Raw genomic sequence first — 19,910 nt, 5'->3', positions numbered from 1 at the left:
TGAGCACTGCAATGTGGAGCAGGAAACAGGGCAAGCGCCAAGCCCGGCAGCCTGGCATGTGCCTTTTGCCAGCTGGGGCCAGTGCCACCTGGTGCTAAAATAGAGCAAGCTCTCCTCCCCCCAGGAGTTCTCTTCTGCCCAGCTGCCCCAGGATCTGTCTGCATGTCACCCAGCTCCCCCGACCAGCCACACTCCAGTCCTTCAGTGCGTGCCCGGGTGTATATCGGCCCCATGTGTCGGGGAACCAGTGCAAAGCACATCAGAGTCTCCCCTCTCCCCCATCCTCTTTGCACCCAGCCTGTGTTTAGCTCATCCTCCGCTACCCCACAATTCCCTGCACCAGGGCGTTCCGCCCCTCCTGCATGGTGCTGGAGGCAGCACTGTCCAGTGGGTGGAGCACTGGACTGGGACCCAGGGGCTCTAATCGCAGCTCTGCCAGTGACCCACTGGGTGACCTGCGCAAGTCCCATCCTCACTCTTTTCCCTCCCACCCTCGGTCTGTTTACACTGTCTTTGAGTCCGGACAGCACCCAGCACACCTGGGCCCTGCTCTCACACCACCCTAATACAAACATGATCTCTCTAGCCCTGCCCATAGTTACCCCCTGCCTATCCCTAGCTCCGGCCACCCGCATCAGCTGTATCCTGGCAGCAGGAATCTTGGTGCTCATGCTAAGGAAGGTCAGGGACAATGACACCCACAGCTGGGATGATGCAGAGAAACAGGACCAATCCCTCAAACTGAATGGGCCACACACAGGACCCCACCTTGGTAGCAGGGTGGAGAAAGGGGGCGCTTGGGTGCTCAAGGTTTGCAAAGGCCCAAACATGGCGTCACATTCCTTTAGAAGCCGAGCCCCGAGGATTAGAACGTGGGACCGCCCCACTCACGCGTCACCCATGTGGCTGGTGGCAGGCCCACAGCAGAGAGGGGGGTCTCTTGTAGCCAATTCACCAATAAAGCCCCTGCACCACTGTGCAAAACTACCCAGGAAAATTTCCTGGAGCAGAGAGGAAAGGCAGGTCCCTCAGGTATACTACAGGGGCTAGAAAAGAGCAGGAATCCCGAGGGTGGCTGGGAACAGACGGGAGAGAGTCCAGGTTATTCATCAAAAAGGTTTATTAGGAATCTCCCTAGAGCCTTTGGCAGAGAAGAGTTGATACAGTCTCCGGGCTAAGGTACAAACACAGATTACAAGTGCAAGGGGACACCACAGAGTCACCGGGAGATCAAGATCCCGCTGCCCTGCGCATCCCCAAAGCCAGCTCGGGCGCTAGCGGAGAATGCTGAGCAGGCCCCGCCACTGCACAGAGCGGGGGTGATGGGTTCCCCCCAGGGCCGACAAATTGGATCAAGGGGAAAGGGGCTCTCCCAGCTGCCCGACGGCTCACGGGAGAAGCAGCTCGGGTGTTTAGTCCCCTCCGTCGCTTCCCAACTCCTTGCTTCTCGCCCATCTCAGTCTGTACAAAACCCCAAGCCCAGGCTCTCCCAGGAGACCGACCAGCTGGTTCAGGCTGAATCCACATAAACTGCGGCTCCCCTTGGACACCCTGCTCGGAATTAGCTCCCAGAAGGACCCCAGAGCGCAGATCCCAGCCAGGGCTGGAGCCTGCTGCTCTGTATCACACTCCCAGAGAGCCGCCAGCCAGCCAGTTAGATGGCTGCCTCTCGCCGCCCGAAAGCTCCAAGCCGGCCAGTAGGGGGCGCCGGCCGTTAGGTGCAGCCAAACCCACCCACTCAGCTCCCATCTCAAAGCCTCCTCGCTCTCCCGGCTCCGTGAAGGAATCAACCCGCGTTAAGGGCCTTTTGCGTACGTGTTGCAGAAGAGAGGGCCAGAGCTTGCAACGGGGGGCGGGGGGTCAGGCAGGATACAGGGCTGGGGGGATGGGACACAAGAACCTGGGCTCATCTGTTGCTGCCACCCCAGGGGATGGGGATTGGAGCAGGGACAGGGCTGCCTCGAGATCAGAGAAACGCAGCTGGAGCCAGGGCCCGGGGGATCGGCACTAAACACAATCCAGAAAGGAGCCAAGCGCTGGTGGAATCCCTTAAGCATCTCCTCAGTGCTCACGTTCTTCGAGAGCGAAGGCCAGGACAGCAACGGCCAGCTGCCGCCCAGCTTTGGGCTGGAAACAGCTGGGGGGAGCGCGGGGGAGAAGGGAGCACAGTGATACGCGAATGCGCAAGGGAGACAGTTCTGGGTCTTTCTGTCCTTTTAGGGCGCCACACTCGGCTCGTTGGGGACCTGCCCCAGGCCCGTGCTGGCCAGGAAGATGCTGGCCAGGTAGCTGGCATTGAAGCAGTCGGCTCTGTCCTCCTCCTCCTCCTGGGAGCAGCACTGATCCTTGTCCTTCCAGGAGTCCTTCTGGGTGGTGCACAGGGCGGCGATGGAACGGGCTTTCTGGGGAGAGCAGCGAGCAGAGGCGGTTAGAGCCGAGGCCTGGGACACGCAGCAAGTCAGCCACCCAAGGGCACTAGGGGTCAGGACTCCAGTGGCACCCGTCTCTCACTGCATGACCTTTAACAAGCCATTTTCCTCCGCTGTGCCTCAGTTTCCTGCCTCTGTACTATGGCGATAAACTCCCCCCACCTCCCCAGTTATGGGCATGTCCTGAGCTCTGAAACACCATCTCCCTGCACCCTCACCCCAGGGGAGCCCTCGCAGCACATTACACCCCTCTCTTCCCCGCCGGCTCCAAAATAACACAAGCAGTGGCTCATCTTTGCACACAAAAGCCCACAGCGATTCAGTGCGCGGGGCAGCTCACCTCCAACCTCCCCCTTTCCCCAGCCAGCCAGAGCCTATTTTCAACCCCCTGCGCCACAGGAAACCAAAGCTCCGATCCCGAGCTCCGTGCAGAACTGGGGAGGCCTGGGTTTCACAGCCAGGTGTTATGATCGGGGGACACGGCGGCTACGCTGCTCAGCCAGGCTGGGGCACCTGCCAAGCCCATGCGAGTCCTAGGGTAAGTGGTGCCAGCCTGCTATGACCTTAACACTTAGATCTAGGAGGCCAGGGGCATGGCAGGAGGTACAGGCCACCAAGTTACATGAGGTCACCCAGATCTGCCTGCAGCGATTCACGCACCACCCCTGGGGTGCCAGATCTCTCACGAGGGGGAGGGTAAGGTGCTTTCTAAGCCAATCTGAACAAATCAATGCTGGTCCAGACCCGGCTGCCCTCACTCCAGCATGGTTTGGTTTAGCAGAAATGACAGAGGTGTGAATTTGTCCAGCAGTCCTGCAGGTAACAAGCCACTGAGACAGGAGGGTTCCCTCCCAGAGCACAAACCAGGCAAAGCCTCGGGGTCCGTCTACACCTAGACCGCTCCAGTGGCAGATCTAGACACCGAGAGGCGGTCGGCCTGGCACTGTCTGCACCAGGTTGAGGTCGGCACCGCTCCAGCTCTCGTTGGGGTGGGTTTTTCACACCCCATGGCTGATGTTAGCTCCCGGGGGACAGCAGCCCTCAGCTGGTCTAAGCTGTCCTTGACCTCGGTGCTGCGGACTTGTGTATAGACACGTCTCCTGTTACTAACACTGCTTCTAGCTGAGGTCCTTGCCTGGCTCTCAGTATCTGAGCACCTCTTGGTATTTACCCTGACGGGCCGGTCGGGAGGCAGGGCCTCACCACTACCCGCACTGAGCCCCAGAGAGACAAAGAATGAAGTGACATCCCAAGGTCACGTGGGAAGTCTAGCAAGGCAGGAATTGAACCCCGGTCTTGGGCGTCACAGAAGAGCCGCCCTGACCATTGCACTATCCTTCCTCTCTCCGCCCAGGGCAGCAATGCCATGGCTCTCCAGCCTTTTAATCATCACGTTGTGTGCCTACAGCAGGGTCTATTTGATAACCACAGCCCCCCCTCCCTTGCACTCACCTCTTTCTCTGCACACTGCGTCCTCTCCTCACCCTGAAGGCTGCAGCAGGGCTCCTTTATGCTCTGGATCATGTCTGGGATTGGTTTCCTAGTAACAAGAAGAGAGTAGTTTGTACCCATGACTGGAGCTCAGGGCTTGGGCTAACCAGCAGCCTGTTTGGCGAGTACTGGGATATATCCAGCATCCTGCTCTAGAGGGCGCTGCGCTGCCAGAGGTGCCCCCCTATTAGTGGAGACATGAAACTAAGATCCTGTTCTTTTGCAGTCGTCGAGAATCCGCATTTAAATACGACCTCACTGAATCATGTCCTGTCTCCCTAAATTCTCCAGGTGGAGTCAATCGGATGCTGCATTCTTATGCACTTCCTGTTGTAAATTGCAGCATCACGTTACTGTGAGCTGTTAAACAGCTGCAGCATTCCTCCCCGGAGACAGCTGCATTTCGGCGGCAGGTGTGTGAACCCAGCATATACAGCCTGTAAAGTGCTTAGGGAGATTTCAGTGGCGCTCCACAAGCTTCAGGTTTAGCCCATCTGAAGATCTGGCCCAGAAAGTTTAAGTGATTTGCCTAAGGTTGCAGACTGATGCCTGTGGCAGAGACCAGAATAGATTCTCCATCACACTGCACCTGGGCTTGTCATTTACACCCTGCCAAGCGAATGCAAAGTGCATGTAACATGCTACTGAACCAGATCAGCGCTTTACACTGGTGTAAATGCAACAGAGAGCCAGGTCCTGGGTCTCTCGGCTCCCTGGCCTGGGCCTTCCCACCAGGTCACTGCTGTTCCATAGAAGCCACCTGGGACTGGACAGCAAGTGGGATCTTCCTGGCCTGTTTCCTCATCAGGACATTCAGTGGAGAGAGCAAAATAGGTGGAGTCAATGGGGCTGCGCTGACCTACATTAGCTGGGGGTCTGGCCTGTTCCTTGAACACAGGGCAAAGATTCTGCCCCAGCGATACGGGGCCAGGACAGACCCTGGGCTCTCTCCCTGCGGACGTCACTCCTGGCAAAGTCCCACTGCCAGCAATTCCCCTCGCACCAGGAAAATCCCACAGTGAGGCTCGCACCAGGGCATGGAGTGCGTGGTGGGGAGCGGAGGAGTGAGAGGTGTGGATGGGATTCTATTCTGGCTAAATAATTCATGGCCTGCTCGCCTGGAGAGAAGCTGGATCGAAAACGAGCTGCCTGTAATCAGAGCAAACCCTGGCTGGAAAAACTCCATATGGGGGGATTTGCTTCTTTCCTCATGGCCAGAAGGCGGCGCTGCAGCCTCGCTAATCTAACTGCTAACCCAGAAATTAAGCCTCTGTTTTGCCACCACCTGGCGCAGGTTGGATTAATTCCTTCCCAGGCCCCTCTATCTTTCTATAGGCCACTGCCCTGCGCTGCTCGGGCATTACAGGTGGCAACAGTCACAGCGAGCTGACCTGATGGGTCCAGTGGGTAGAGCAGGGGTGGGGCTGGGAGTCAGGACTCCTGGGTTCTAGTCCCAGTGCTAGGAGGGAGTGGGGTCTAGAGGGTACAGCGGGGGTGGGGCTAGGAGTCAGGACTCCTGGGTTCTAGTCTCAGTGCTAGGAGGGAGTGGGGTCTAGTGGGTAGAGCGGGGGTGGGATTAGAAGTCAGGACTCCTGAGTTCTAGTCTCAGTGCTAGGAGGGAGTGGGGTCTAGTGGGTAGAGCAGGGGTGGGGCTAGACGTCAGGACTCCTGGGTTCTGTTCCCGGCTCTGGGAAGGGAGGATGGGGATTAGGAGTTCAGGACAACTCCTGGCTTCTCTGCTCTGCTGCTGGCTCTGTTTGTGAGCCTGGGCAAGTCTCTTGTGTTTCGACATCCCCATTCTCCGGCGGGGGAAGCTAATTCCCCAGGAGGCCTGGTGAATGTCTGCAGGTCCCTGGCCGAGCGGGTCAGACTCACTGTTTGGTGAAGAGCTTGATTTCCCCACACAGCACGTCCATGAGCGCCGGGGTCACCACGCCCAGGGTGACAGCCTGGATCTCCTTGTCGTAGGCCGGGTTTGGGGCTTGGCTGGAGAAACAGCTGAACCTGGCCTTGCCTTCAGCCTCCTTGCAGCACTGGTGGGGTTTGGTCTTCACCGACAGCTCCTGCTTGCAGAACTGAACCAGGGCCTTCTCCCACTAGAGAGAGCAAGAGAAGCCATGTACAGAGGAACAGGCCACAATTCTGCCAGTGCCAGAGGCTGGACGGGTGGCTGAGGCTGCAGCGTGGGACACAGGATGCCCAGGTCCTATTCCCAGCTCTCCCGCTGTCCTCATGGGTCAGCCTGGGCTCGAAAGCCCCCGAATATTCCTGGTTTCTGGAATGTCCCCGGGATCCCATTTGTTTAGCACTTGATCTGTACCCAGCACAGAGAGACAGCCCAGGGAGCCAGTCTGGCCCCCCAGTCATTCCTGCTCCTGCCAGAACAAAATGGGCCAGGCAGAGCCCCCTCCAGGCTTTATCTGAAAATGGTGCCCGGGGGGGGAGGAGGGATGGACTCATATGTGGCTGCAGCACCAGCCCTAGAGCAGGAGACAGCCCGCCCCGCCCCGGGACTGAACACAGACCAACAGCACCAGAGAGACTCAGCTGGGAGAAACTCCTCCCCCCCTCGCCGATTGGCACCCGCTGCCTCCCTCCCTCGGGCTTGTCCCCCTCAGCCCCGTGCCGAGCGCCCCCTCACCGCAGCATGAGCACAGTTGACATTCTCATTCTTGCAGCACTTCTTGCAGTCGTTCTCCAGGCGGGTGATGGCGCGGGCCTGGCGCTGGAACCAGCCGTACCCAGTGGTGGGGATGGCACTGGGCAGGTAGACGGGCCGGAACTTGCGCAGCCTGCAGATGTTCTTGATGTTGCTGGCGGTGGGCTCGCCGGGCGGGAAGGAGATCTCGGGCAGCCTGGGCCACAGCCTGCCATTGGGGGGCAGGGTGCTGGCAACGTTAGCGTTGTAGCTGGGGTTCGGGGCCTCTCTGGCGAAGCACAACTCCCGGTCGGTGCCCACCTGCTTGCAGCAGTGGTAGTGCTTGGTCTTCACCGAGAACTCGTTGTCACAGAACTGCTCCAGGGCTTCCTTCCACTGCCGGAGGGAGGGAGGCAGGCAGGCAGTCAGTGGGATGCCCCGGTGGGGGCCCAGAGCCCCTCCAGCACCGCAGAGCCCCTCTCACCCAGAGCCCTCCACTCACCCCAGAACCCGTCCAAGCTCGGGGCAAGGAGCACTTTGCCCTCCAGGTGGCTGGCTTCCCCTCCATTGCGCCCGAGCTGGAAGCAGCTGCAGCTCAGTGGCGGGCGGCTGCTGGGATGCATTTGCCGGGTCTCTGTCCAGCTCCCAGCCAACACAATCAGCCCCTAGCTGGCAGCCGCAGCCCAGAGGGCGAGGGTTGAATGGCCCCTGGAGACGGTGCTCCCCTGGCATAGCGAGAGGGGTCCCCCTCCAGGGAATCCCGCAGTGCCCATGCTGTGCCCGCCTTGGGGACCCAGACCTGGCTCTCCAGGTCCTATCACCAGCCCTGCGAATGGCTCTAGGTTGCGCAGTGGGGCTGTTTCCTGCACTATCCCGAAGCCTTTCTCCCACCATAGTGATCCCTCACAGCATCCTTCCTTGAGAGAGGGGCAGCGCGGCCTCATGATTAGGGCAACAGGCCGGGACTTCGGAGAGCTGGGTTTAGTTGCTGGCTCTGTCATGGACTCTGGCTACGTCACACCCACCCTCGTGCCTCAGTTTCCCCTCCCGCCCTTTGTCTTGTTGGCCTGAGGTGCAGGGACCGTCTCTCCCAGGGCAGGTGTAGGGACGTACAGTGCCCCCCCCCCACCCCCGCCAGAGCTCAGCCGGGTGCTGCTGTAACACAGCGGCCCCACGGAGCAGCTGGAGCCCAGGGACTCACCGCGCTCTCTGCGCAGGCCAGGCGCTCGGCGTGCGGGCAGCACCGCTCCAGGCCGGCCTCCAGGAGGTTGATGGCATCGCCTTGGCGCTTGAGGTGGGAGAACCCCGTCTGGGGCAGGTTCGTGGGCCCGTACGACACCTTCTTCCTCCCCTCCTGGCAGATGTTGTCGATGTTGCTGGCGCTGGGGCGGGCCGGCGGGAAGTCACCCAGCTTGTGACCCCAGGGCTGGGCCCGGCAGGAGGGGCCGTTGCCACAGGTGGTGATGCGGGGGCCTCCGACTCTGGTCTGCAGCACGGCCTCCCCAGCCAGAGGGGCCCCATGGACCAGCATGGGCCCTACGGCGGAGGGAAAGCAAGTTCACAAGCCTGCAATCAGGCCAGGCCCCGCTCGGCCTCCCGGGGGTCCCGTCAGCCCGTCCCATTCCCAGCTCACATTAGGAGGGAGCAAACGCGAGGAAGCTAAACTAGGACGGGAGACCACCCTCCAGGGGGCACTCATCCCCCCTAGTTCCATCCTGACCCCCTGGGGCCACCCTGGGCTCCTGGCCAAATCCTTCAGCCTCCCTAAATCCCTGGCCGACAGCAGCTGAGCTCCACCCCAGAGGGGGCTGCACATCAGCGGGAGTGGCCAGGAGCTGGGACACGCTCTGTGGTGGGAAGCTGGTATGGCTCTGGCCCGGTCACACTGGGATGCTGCTCCCGGCTCTGGCCCCAAAGAAGCATGTCAGGCCAGTGCTAGGCGGAGTCAGGACTGGACCCAAACTGGACCCACTGCCCCTAATGAAGCAGAGGAGCGAGTGAGCCAGCCCACAGAGCAGGGTAACACGGCCAGATCCCAGCCCCTTTGGACAGAGCCAGAGCCCCAGGTTATCCACGGGGAGAGGGCACCATTTGGCATGGCCTGGATGCTGCTCCACCCCACCTCCAGTGCTTGCTCCTTCTGCCTGGGATTCCCCAGCGGGGCCAGTGTCACCCAGTGGAACCCACCCAGCAGGGCAGGAAGAGTTGGAAGGGCCAGTGCCCTCCTCCCGGCTCACCTTGCTGCAAGTCCCAGGGCAGCTCCGGGAACACTTCGCTCTGGAGCAGGTCCTCGGCTGTTGCGTCGGGCAGCTCCTCTTGGCCATCTGGGAGAGGAACAAAGGACACGGTGAGCGACTGGACCCAGCACCGCCATGCCAGGAGATCAGGAGTCTGGCTCAGAAATGACAAGATCTAATGGGGGGGGGTCCCTTTCTTGGCGGCCTGGGGCCGGAGCCCTTGGGGGTCCTGCTCTGCGGCTTTTCTCTGTGCCCTCAAGAGCTAGAAGCTGAGTAAGAGTCGTCTCTTGCGGTTATACAGCCTTTTCCTCAGTGGGGCCCAGAGCGCTTTGCAGCCTTCAATGTATTTATCTTCCCAATGGCCCCGCAACACAGGGCAGGGCTATTATCTCATTGTACAGCTGGGGAAACTGAGGCACAGAGGCTAAGGTCACACAAGGGTCTGTAGCAGAGTAAGGAACTGGCCTGGGGTTTCTCACATTCTAGCCAGTGCCCTAAGCCCTGAGCCGTACAGAAACGCTCGCCAAAGTCCCCTGATTCCAGCAGCTTGGGCTTTGAGAAGATCTCCAGCTCTCGGGAGATGCCAGCCCTCTGACACTGATTGTCCCTTTTGGCTGTAAAGGTTAGCCACTGGGGGTGCGTTTTCCTGCTTTTCTCCCAACCACCAGGGTTAGAAACTTTCTTAATAAAAAAAAAAAGCAGAGACTGTCCCATAATCCCAGGACTCCGGGAACTGGGGCTTTATGGGAAACACCAATGATTGTGACATTTGTGATCAAACTGCCAGAACTGGCAACTAAGGTGACCAGATGTCCCCATATTAGGGGCTTTATCTCATATACACGACTATACCCCCCCACTCCCCAGAAACAAAAAGAGTCCCGATTTTTCACACTTGCTATCTGGTCACCCTACTGGCCCCACTGGCAGGACCCAGGGGACCTCAGAGTGAGTGGTGGTGCTACGCCAGCCCTCCCCCCACCCCAGCTCTGGGCCCATCCCCACTTAAATGCTGTTAATCCCCTTTCCTGGAAAAGTGGCTGGTAACCAGCATAGTCAGACAGAGGATGAGGAGATAAACCCAGAGATGGGAAACCTTAACCAGGTCTGCATTAGTCACAGGTTAATCCACACACCACCCACTCACCCTGAGCAGCAGGCACAGGCTGGATAGCAGGGGGCTGCGGGTCGGGATTGGGGCACAGCAGCAGAGCGGTGTGTGGGGAGCCCAGGGTTTGGATAGCAGGGGGCTGCAGGTCGGGATTGGGGCACAGCAGCAGAGCGGCATGTGGGGGGCCCCGGGTTTGGATAGCAGGGGGCTGCGGGTCGGGATTGGGGCACAGCAGCAGAGCAGTGTGTGGGGAGCCCTGGGTTTGGATAGCAGGGGGCTGCGGGTCGGGATTGGGGCACAGCGGCAGAGCAGTGTGTGGGGATCCCTGGGTTTGGATAGCAGGGGGCTGCGGGTTGGGATTAAGGAGCAGCAGCATCTGCAGCCTCCAGCTGCCTGTGTTGTGCCACTGGGCCACTCGTGCATTAGGTCGGCACAAGGGCAAGGCGTAGGGAGAACGGCTGCTCGCAGTGACAGCTCAGCTTTACTCAGGCTCACGCAGCTGCAGCAGGAGGAAGGGGAAGGAGAAGTGAAGGGCAGGACTGTGCAGAGCGTACGGTCAGAAGGGACCATCCAGGCACCCCACCTGACTTCCCGTGTTACATAGTGCAGCACATTTCATCCTGCAAACTCTCGACTGCGCCAGTGACTCCAGCTCAACTAAACATTCAGTCCCCAGGAGAGTAACCTGCAGTGCACAGGAGAGCCCAAGGTCACGCCAATGCCCCAGGCCTCTGCCAGGGCAGGGAATTGATTAGCTGAGAGATGCTGCTTCCAATGGAAAGGAGCTCTTGGCTGGCCAGGAGCAGATGCCAGCGGCTCCACAAGAAGGTGCAAGAAACCCTGCAGGAGGCAGCGATGGGATGCGCTACCCTCAGGGGAAGTCCCCTGCTGACCCCTGGGAGCAAGAGCTCAGCTGAAGTACCAGGACTCAGATCTCCTCAGCAATAGGGTAGCTCCACCACAGAGGTGCAGAACCCAGAGGCCTGTTTTCCTGCATGTCATGCCATCATTCATGCCCGTGCAAAGTGCTACCGGGCAGTGTTTCACATCCACTTTGCACTAGTGCTCATGAGAGTTTTTTTGAGGCCTGAGTCATGAGTTTTAAATGCTTGCGGTTGGCAGTGGTGAAAACTCCTGGCGGCGTCACAGCCTCCCTCGTGAGGCTGGCACCATTATCCCCATTAGAGATAGGGGAAACTAAGGCACAGATGGGTGAAAGGAGCAGCTAATGAGTGACCTGGCAGGTTTCATACCCAGGGTGCCAGGCTTAGGCCTGGGAGATGAGTGGAGTGAGCAGCTGCAGGCCAGGTAATACACAAAAGAAAAAAAGGAAAAGAACAGAAAAAACACAGCACCGGATAAGGACGTAGAATGTGAGAGAAGGGACCGGCGTGGAGAGTAATTGAAAGCAGGGGGGTGGGGGGAGTGGGTTTTCTCTTCACACCATTTTTTGAGGGAAAATTGGCTTTTTGAGCAAACAGCGTTTTTCCCAGCACGTATTTGCCTTCTGCAGGCAATGTAAATTTTGCATTCAAAACCCGAAAAACAGCAAAGTCAGCAGAAAATTCCATTTGGCAACGCTGTTGCAGGACCTCATGGGATTTGTGGCCTGGGCACTGAATGCCCCCTTCCTCCTCCATGGGCCACGTCCCCAGCTGGACTACACCTTCCAGTTCAGTGGCCAGGGGACTCCCAGGATGCATCCTGGGTGGCTCAGCATGACAGCACTGTGCTGCATCCTGGGAGATGTAGTCCAGCTGCGAGTAGGCAACTGAGGCACCAAAACTACCACTCCCATGAGGCACTGGGGCAGCATTTTCAAATCAAAATTTTTGCAGCTCTGCACCAAAAAGTCAAGATTTTCTATGGGGGGAAAACGCCCATTTTCCAGCCAGCTCTAAAAGTCGCATCCTGACGGGCCTAGTTCACGAAAGCCAATGGCAAAACTCCCATCAACTGCAAAAGGAGCAGGCTCTGGCCCTAAAGCCATGAGAGAATCCCTCCCGTGCAGCAGTTTTCAGCCCCCTACTAACCTCTGAACTGGATTGGGTGGACCTGGGCTGTGATCCTGGGAGGCAAAACCCCTTTGTTCCTCTCCAGAGGCCTCCCTTACTCAACCGCTCACATCTTTTCACTCAATTGATAACAAACCAGATCTATAGCTAGTGAGGATCCAAAAGGGTAAATGGCCTAACAAGCTAGAGAGCTGGGTTCCAGATTCCCGGCCCTGCCACGCACCTGCTGCATGGGTGCATCGAACCGTAGCAACGCGGGGCTGGAAGGGACCTTGCGAAGGCATCAAGTCCAGCCCCCTGCATTGAGGCAGATCCGCGATTCTAGGCAAGTCACGTGCTGGCTCTGTTCTGCCTCTCACCAGTTGTCTACTTGGATTGTCAATGTATCACTCTGGGTCTGTGCAGCGCCCGGAGGGCCCTAATCTCAGCTGGGCCTATAGATACAATAGGTGCAATAACGGATCCAAGCATGCCCGTCTCTGCAAACAGACTGGTCCAACCTGCTTTGCCTTACTGCACCGGTCATGTCCCGGGATCGCAAGATGCTCTGCACTTAGACAGCAATTATCTTCTTCCAATCCCTGAGCAAATATTGCCTAACCCTCCTTCCCCCTGTCCTGGGAACAGTGAGTATCCTTCCTGGTACACAGGGGGAAAGGGAGCCAGGCCCTGCCACCCAATCCCACTGTCAATCAGAGGTTGAGAACCCAGGAGTTTCAGACTCTGTGTAAACATTTGCACCGAACTGCCCATTGCTGCAAACCGGAGGCGTTGGCTTCCCACCCCTCTCTCCCCTTTGTCTTAAAGGCACACGAGGCCTAGATCTTCCCTCTCTCAAGGAGTTTATGGCGAGGATCAGCCGCGTCCTGAGAAAATGGGGTTCACAGAAGACGGGTACAGAAACAGAAGGCCGGCACCTCACTAGAGCTGGCTGGGGCTTTGGATGGATTCCTCCATGGCCATGCCCCCTCCCTAAGGGTGCAGTATCCTGCATGCACCCTGACTCCTGAGTCATCCCACTGAGCTCAGGGGTGCCAGGAACCTGTTGAGACTCCGTGCATGAGTAAAGTTAAGCATGGGCGTAAGGGTTTGTGCAATGACTTCCGTGTCGGCCGTGGCTGGGGCCTGAACCAGGCCCCACCAGAGAGGAGTCTCTGCACAACTGCATGTTTTTAAATCCAAGGCAGTGCAGAGATCAGAAAGCAACGAGAGTGCATCAATGCAGCAAATAGATACATTGATCCAAATCCAGACTTGCCTTTCTGCAAGATGCTTTAGTTAAATGCAAGTTACTGGGATCAATACAGGGGTAACTGGATGAAATTCTCTGGCAGGGGTTATCCAGGAGGTCAGACTAGAGGATCACACTGGTTCCTTCTGACCTTGGAATCTAGGAATTTTCATAACTTGGATCCAATCCCGCAGACTACACTGACACAAAACACTCGAAGCCCCAGAGCACAGGACCAGAGCCTGAGATAACAGATGCAAGAAAATCAGCAAGGCCGGCAGTTTTCAACCTTTTATCATTTGCAGGCCCCTAAGAAGTTTCAAACGCAGGAGTGGCCCTCTTTGGAAAAGTTTGACATGGTCTGTGGGCTGCCAGGAGTCCACAGAGCACAGACTGAAAACTACTGAACTAGGTGAAACACCCTGCCAGGATTTTTCCAAAAGCAAAAATGCCAAAAAGCCTGTTGTGTAAGAAACCATTATTGAATAGAAAGCTTCGAGGCGTGTCATCGTTAGGGCCCCAAAGCCAAACCGCAATTAACGAGGTGGAATCTCCTATTGACACAAGCAGATATGGCATCCGCCAATGGCAGATAAACATTTCAGAGACTGTCTGAATCAGAGATTCTGAACAGAGCTGAGCTGTGCTGCGTGGAGGGGAGAGATTGACATGGGGGAGTCGGGGATAGTCACAGCAGTTAGTGATGGGAAAAGCCTTGTGATGAGAGCACTGGATGGGGACTCAGGAGACTTGGATTCTTGACTCTGCCACCAACTGTCCATGTGCCCTTGAGCAAGTCATGTGATCGCTGTATGCCTCAGTTTCTCCTTAATAGGGAGGAAGTGTGGCATAGCAGATAGCACATTGGGCTAGGATTCAAGAGACCTACAATCTATCCTGGCCCTGCTGCTGACCCACTGGGTGACCCTGGGAAAGCCATTTCACCTCCCCGTGCCTCCGTTTCTCCCATGTAAGATTGGGTGATGACACTGACCTTTGTAAAGCACTTTGAGATCTGCTGATGAGAAATGTCACGTAAGAGCTGAAGATTAATATTATCATCTGTAAAATGGGCAGAATAACCCTTGCTTTCTCCCACCCTTTGTCTAGACAGACTGTGAACTCAACAGGGCAGGGACTGATTCTCTATTATAGTCTCTGGGGCTCAGTCCTGTCCATTATAAAATAACCCAAGCAATGGGGCTCCCACAACCGGAGACATCGCTGCTAGGAAAGGTCTCCTGTTACTCACCCTGAAGTTTATCCTATTGCTTCTATTTCTTACGCACACACATGCTGAGACGCCCTTCTGGCCAAGGTCCCCATGCAGGTAACCCGGCCCTTTGGAAATGCTCACGATCACAGATTATGAAATTTTTCTTGTGGGGAGAGAGAATCAAACCCCACTTGCTGATTCCTAACTAATGATTCTGCTGAGCAGGTAAACAGATCCCGCAATGCTGGGCACCAGAGAAGAACCTAGAGATATGGGTACGTATAGTGTACGACTGCCTAAAGTACGCCTGGAACTTCTGGATTTAGTTACTGGTTGGCTTGGGGCACAATGTGACAATGGTGACATGGGAACCACCATGCCAGTTCAGACCCGTGGTGCACCCAGCCCTGGATCATGTCCCTGGCAGGGGCCAATAACAGCTACCACAATGCACAGATCCAGCTATGCCATGCTGCATACACAGAGCAGCAGGCTGCCTTCCTGACCCCAGCAGTGATTGTTTTATACCCTGACGCATGAGATGGTTTTTTTTTAAATTCCCCATAGTTTAGCACTTTGGTGTTGGGATTGACTGGGCACTCAACCATGAGTAGCAATTACCTCTCTCTAACTGTTACTGTAGCCAGAGTCAGGACTCCTGGGTTCTATTCCTGGGTCCGTCATTGACTCGCTGCGTGACCCTGGGAGAGTTGCTTCCCTACTCTGTGCCTCAGTTTCCCCATCTGTAACATGGGGGACAATGATCCTGATTGCTATTTATTTGTATTGCAGTAGTGCTTAAGCGCCCCAGTCACAGACCAGGGCACCACTATTATGTCAGGTGCTGCACACAGAACCACCCGGGGACCATTCAGTGCACGTTTCATAAGGCCCTGTCTCTTCCTGGGTACACGTACAGCACCTAACCCATTATCATGCGAGAGTTAGCCAGGTTCCTTTGCCTTTTTCATGCCCTGGTGGCCAGCAATGCGGGAGCCTCTGGCTGTTGCTGGGCTGCCTTGGTTTCCCTGCGCTCAGTTCGTTCAGCTGGGGTTATTTGCACTTAGACTTTTCGGAGACTGTGATGACCCAGGAGCACTTTATTTATGACATTCCTGAGGCAGGAACAGGAAGTCTGTGAAGGTTGTGCAGCTGCTGCCTGAGATAAGGCGCCCAGAGATATTTAGCAGGCGATAATGAGAGGGGGGAACCCAGGCCTTGGGCTGGGGCATTCAGGTCATAATTTCAATGACAGGGGGGCCAGCCACATAGGACTGTCTGAGGTGCCGCTAGCTTCCCCTGGCTTTAGTCAGCAGAGGGAGGGTGGGCTCTAGTCTTGGATTTAGGAAACCAACAGTTCATTCCCTGCTCTGCCACAGACTCCTCCTCCTCCTTCTCTGACCCTGGGCAAATCACTTAGTTGCTCTATACCTCAGTTTCCCCCACCTATTCAATGGGGATAATAGCCCAGTGCTACCCCACACGGGAACGTGAGAATAAATCCATTAAAGACTGTGTCATGCTCAGTGATGGGGCCTGATAAGTATCCGAGAGACCGACTAGCATGGCAAAAATGGGACTAGCGGCCAAAGGCAGGAGCTGAATTTACAATAGCCCCTGAATGAGTTACGTGCCTAACTCCCTTTGACTATCAAAGGGAATAGGGCACCAAAGCAGCGTATGTTCACAAATCTCATAGACTCCCAGCTGCATCTTTAGGCACCTAAATACCTCTGTCAATCTTCAAGCAACCCAAGGCACCTAAATAAACAGCTGCGTTTGCACAGGAGCTCGACCAGTCAGGGTCACAACCGGAGCAGGAAGGAAGCTGGCTAGCACGACCCATCCCTGCCTGGGCACAAAGCTTGTGACCCAGGGCTGACCAGCACAGCCCTTTTACCCCTCTAAACTTCTCCTGCCTGTGAGCATCGGGTGATCCTGGCTCTTTTTCCAAGCTGTGTGCCAAGGACTCTGCAGATCTCATCAAACGCCACCAAATAACCGGCTGGAAAAACCACTGAAGTCTTATCTAACCTGAGAAAACATAACAGTGGCAGCCAGGAATCCTTCTGCTCCTTACTCTGAGAGGGGAAGCTGGCAGCGCATCCCTCCTGATCCCAGCCAGGAGGGGATGTACCCGCGCCAGCTCCAATCCAACTAGTCTGCTAAGAACAGAGTGTTGCCACGGTGCCAGGGAGGAGGGGGGGCTACTGCCTCACGTGCCACCTCCCCCTGAGACGCCTGGCACCATGTTCTCTTTTTAGCGGGTCTCCTGCTCAACGCACCTTAGCCTTTCCCAATCCACCCGTTCTGGGACCTGGACCCCTCCTCCAGAGCCAGCTGACCATGCTCCAGATTCAAAACCTGCCCAGCACTGAATACGGATTCCTGGATTCCCAGGTCAGAAGGGGCTATTGGGATCACCAGAGATCAGATAAAGATTTGCAAGACGATAGGAGTTGGTTAACAGCAAAGCAGGGCAGAATTTTCCTGGGCTTTTCAGGAGCAGCTCCTGGCTCTGGGTGTCTGACGGGAGCCACCAAAAAGTAGGGGGACCAGCCATGCAGAGTGTGCCTCAGAAAACCTGACCCATTTGGGGGGGGCTCATTTTGGGGCCCCCTAAATCTTGTCACTTTTGTTGCCACCTCTGCCTACAGACTTGCTAAAAGGGCATCCCTGGCTGAGAAGGCCTCTGCTGCCCCCTCCACCCATCCTGGTCTGATGAGAGACAATGCTATCTCTCTGGTGTTGCTAGGTGACATCTCCATGGAAACGGGACCAGCATCACCAGGAAACCCACACTCCTGCCTTGCATGGGGCTACTGGCCCCCCATGTGGGCCAGCAGGGATGTCTGCCCTGGAATAACAAGCACGAGATTCCTCTGCCTTGTCCTGCGCATGAATTTCTAGGAAGGCGACCGAGAGGCTGGTGACTAACCACACAGCAAGTGTCCCAGCAGGGCAAGCTTCATGTCCTACACGTGCCTGGCCCCGTCTTCATGGAGCAGAGGGAATGTTCATCCTCTAGGGCCCAGGCGGAGTTGGCATTTCTGCTGAGGTTCCCAACAAAGGGTTGGTTTAAACTGTCCCAGGAAATGTGTTGAGACCCACCAAATGGCAACAGACATTCAAGCCCTACTGGGCTGACTTCAAACCGGTGACCTCCCCCCAAATCAGACCATTATCTCTAGAGGCATGGAAGGAGTGGCCGGGACTGGCTGTTCCCTGGCTTTCTGCACTATTGTCCCTTTCGGGAAGAGTCTGTCCTAGAAAACCACAGGCGATGGGTTGCTAACTGGGAGTTTTCTGCCCGAGTCAGCAGCTTGGGAACTAAACAAGTGGACAGTAAATTGGAAGCATACGGCGTGGCTGCAGGAACTGGGGGGGATCTCCCCCTAAAGCAGAGGCTGTTACCCTAGAGATGCCTCCTTTGCAATATGGTTATTATATCTGCCACCTTGAGCCCCGTTGTGGCCAGACACAGCTGCCCCAAGTGGAGCCAGGCCGGGTGGAAACAAAACTGCACACGTGAAGCAGGGCACTCACCTTTCGGAGCCGCTCTGGCCAGGCACAGCAAAGGGATGAGCAATAACACGGGAGCCTTCATGGCGAAGATGAAGGTGGCTCAGGACACGTCCCTCAGCACTGGTGATTTCTGTGCCTGAGGTTTCTCCCTGGAGCTGCTGTTCGTTTCCTCCCCTTCAGAGCCTTTAATATACTGTCAGGCTGACAGAGTTGAGTGAAGCTGACTCATGGGCTTGACGTCAACAGTCACGCCCTGCAGTGTACACAGCTTCCTAAATCACTAAGAAAATACCCCAAAACATAATGAGGTTTCCATCTGAGATAATCTTCCAAGGAAACAAGCCAACAAGTGGCCAATCCTCCCATATGGAAAGAGCAGAAGCCTAAATGACTGACATGCTTCAGTTCACATCTCTGCGTGTGTCATGCTTCACTCATACGTGATCCCCATTATCAAACACGTGTTCCAGCACACTGGCATGCAAATTCCAGGGGTGATTGTAACCATTAGGGGAGTCCTACATAATGATACTTAGCTTGGAAGGATTTCTTTTTTTTTTTTATGGTAAATGTCTGTAAAGATGGACTTCGCCGCGCACAAACAAACCCACGTTTCCATGGATAACAATCGTCAGGCAAAGTAAGAAACATGCGGTTTGTGAACTTACCAGTCAAAGCCCAGCGGTTTTGATTTTTGCATTAGGTTTCTTACCAATCGGTCAACAGATGAACGGCAAAGACAGGCACGACGGGTGGATTTATGGATATTTACTGTAACCGGTTTGCCCAGGGATGTTGGCAAGCTCTCTTAACAGTTTAGAAAGCTTTCACTTTTTGAAGCACACCACCTACTGTCATTACAGAATAGCCTGACACCCCCCCACTTCTCCCATAAATTTCCTGAAACAGTGAAAATTTAAACTGATAAAAACCTACAAGAAAAGGGTTGAAAATGAATCTTGATAGTAGCCGTTGAAATTATAAAAAAATAAACATTTGAATTCTGCCAGGCCTCATGATCCTCATTCCTGACACAGCGTCACCATTTCTGTGCATTACGATATCACCTGCCAGCCCCCATGACGGCCCCTATGGTGCAAGGTGCAGGACGCAGAACAAAATGACAGTGCCTGCGGCCTGCCCCAAAGACTTTACAACCTTCAACTGAGGCCTCTTCAGAGTTTATGACCAGAAGGGCCCATTAGATCATCTGGTCTGACTCCTGCACAGCAGAAGCCAGAGAATTTCCCCAGCCCCTGTACTGAGCCCAGTCACTTGTGTTTTATCCAAACACTCCTTCCACAAAGGCACCCCAGGGTGCATTGAAATCTATAGGAAGAGGCAGGGCCATAGGAAAGAGGAGTTAAATTAGCCCCTTGGATTTCTGTGTTTGTTCAGTGCCTGGCACAGTAATGCGTCCTGGGCCATGACCAAGGCTCTGATGGGGCTACCACAAGACAAATAAGGACCATCATTCCCCATTATACAGGTGGGGAAACTGAGGCACAGAGCAGGGTTGTGCACTTTCCTACCGCCACACAGTCAGTGGCAGAGCTGGGAACACAGCCCAGGACTCCTGAGTCTCAGTCCAGTGCTCTAGCCACAAGACTTTTCCCATCACTAACTGCCTGGGACACGTGGTGGGTGAGGGCCTTTGCTCTACCCTTCCATTTGAGAGCCCCCCCCCCCCACAAACCAAGCAGAGTTGTGACCTGGTGACCTCTGTCATGAAGGGCAGCTGAGCCAAACCTAAGTGTGGTTGTGTCAGTCACACACACACACACTCGCTAGGTCACAACTGCTGGAGCAGGGAACCGGGCCCAGTTCCCTGGGACAAGAGCTGCTGCTGCGGGGTGACTGTGGAGCAGGTTTGCCCTGCAACCCCCCCGGCCTCCTTCATATCTGCCTGCCTCCAGCTTCTCTGGTGTCCTAAGCGCATAGCATCAGAATAAACGGCACCAACTGGGTACTAAGGTGCCTAGTGGATTTACGAGGTGCCCAACTCCCTTTGATAGCC

General features: G+C 55.9%; 1 protein-coding gene across 1 annotated transcript; it reads right to left on the bottom strand.

Annotated features, from left to right (window-relative positions):
- Window positions 1-1,102: 1,102 nt before the first annotated feature.
- ECM1 (extracellular matrix protein 1) lies at window positions 1,103-18,115 on the bottom strand. Its single transcript, XM_032790123.2, has 7 exons — window positions 17,915-18,115; window positions 8,796-8,882; window positions 7,760-8,094; window positions 6,562-6,954; window positions 5,796-6,016; window positions 3,882-3,969; window positions 1,103-2,402 (listed from the first exon to the last, which is right to left on the bottom strand). Exons 1-7 carry the CDS (start codon window positions 17,973-17,975, stop codon window positions 2,217-2,219), a joined length of 1,371 nt encoding a protein of 456 aa, XP_032646014.1. The 5' UTR covers window positions 17,976-18,115; the 3' UTR covers window positions 1,103-2,216.
- Window positions 18,116-19,910: the final 1,795 nt, after the last annotated feature.

This window comes from Chelonoidis abingdonii, chromosome 11, assembly GCF_003597395.2.
Source record: "Chelonoidis abingdonii isolate Lonesome George chromosome 11, CheloAbing_2.0, whole genome shotgun sequence".
Taxonomy (NCBI): Eukaryota; Metazoa; Chordata; order Testudines; family Testudinidae; genus Chelonoidis; species Chelonoidis abingdonii.
The sequence above is the reverse complement of the archived record's forward strand: the minus strand, read 5'-3'. Positions and strand labels throughout refer to the sequence as shown.

What these genes read in the sequence shown, in the direction of transcription:
- ECM1 (XM_032790123.2), bottom strand. Translation starts at nt 17,975, where the DNA reads ATGAAGGCTCCCGTGTTATTGCTCATCCCTTTGCTGTGCCTGGCCAGA. An exon ending in GCCCTGGGACTTGCAGCAAG is followed by an intron (nt 8,095 to 8,795) that starts GTGAGCCGGGAG and finishes CCTCCGCCGTAG; the next exon opens with GGCCCATGCTGGTCCATGGG. An exon ending in TCAACTGTGCTCATGCTGCG is followed by an intron (nt 6,017 to 6,561) that starts GTGAGGGGGCGC and finishes TGCTCTCTCTAG; the next exon opens with TGGGAGAAGGCCCTGGTTCA.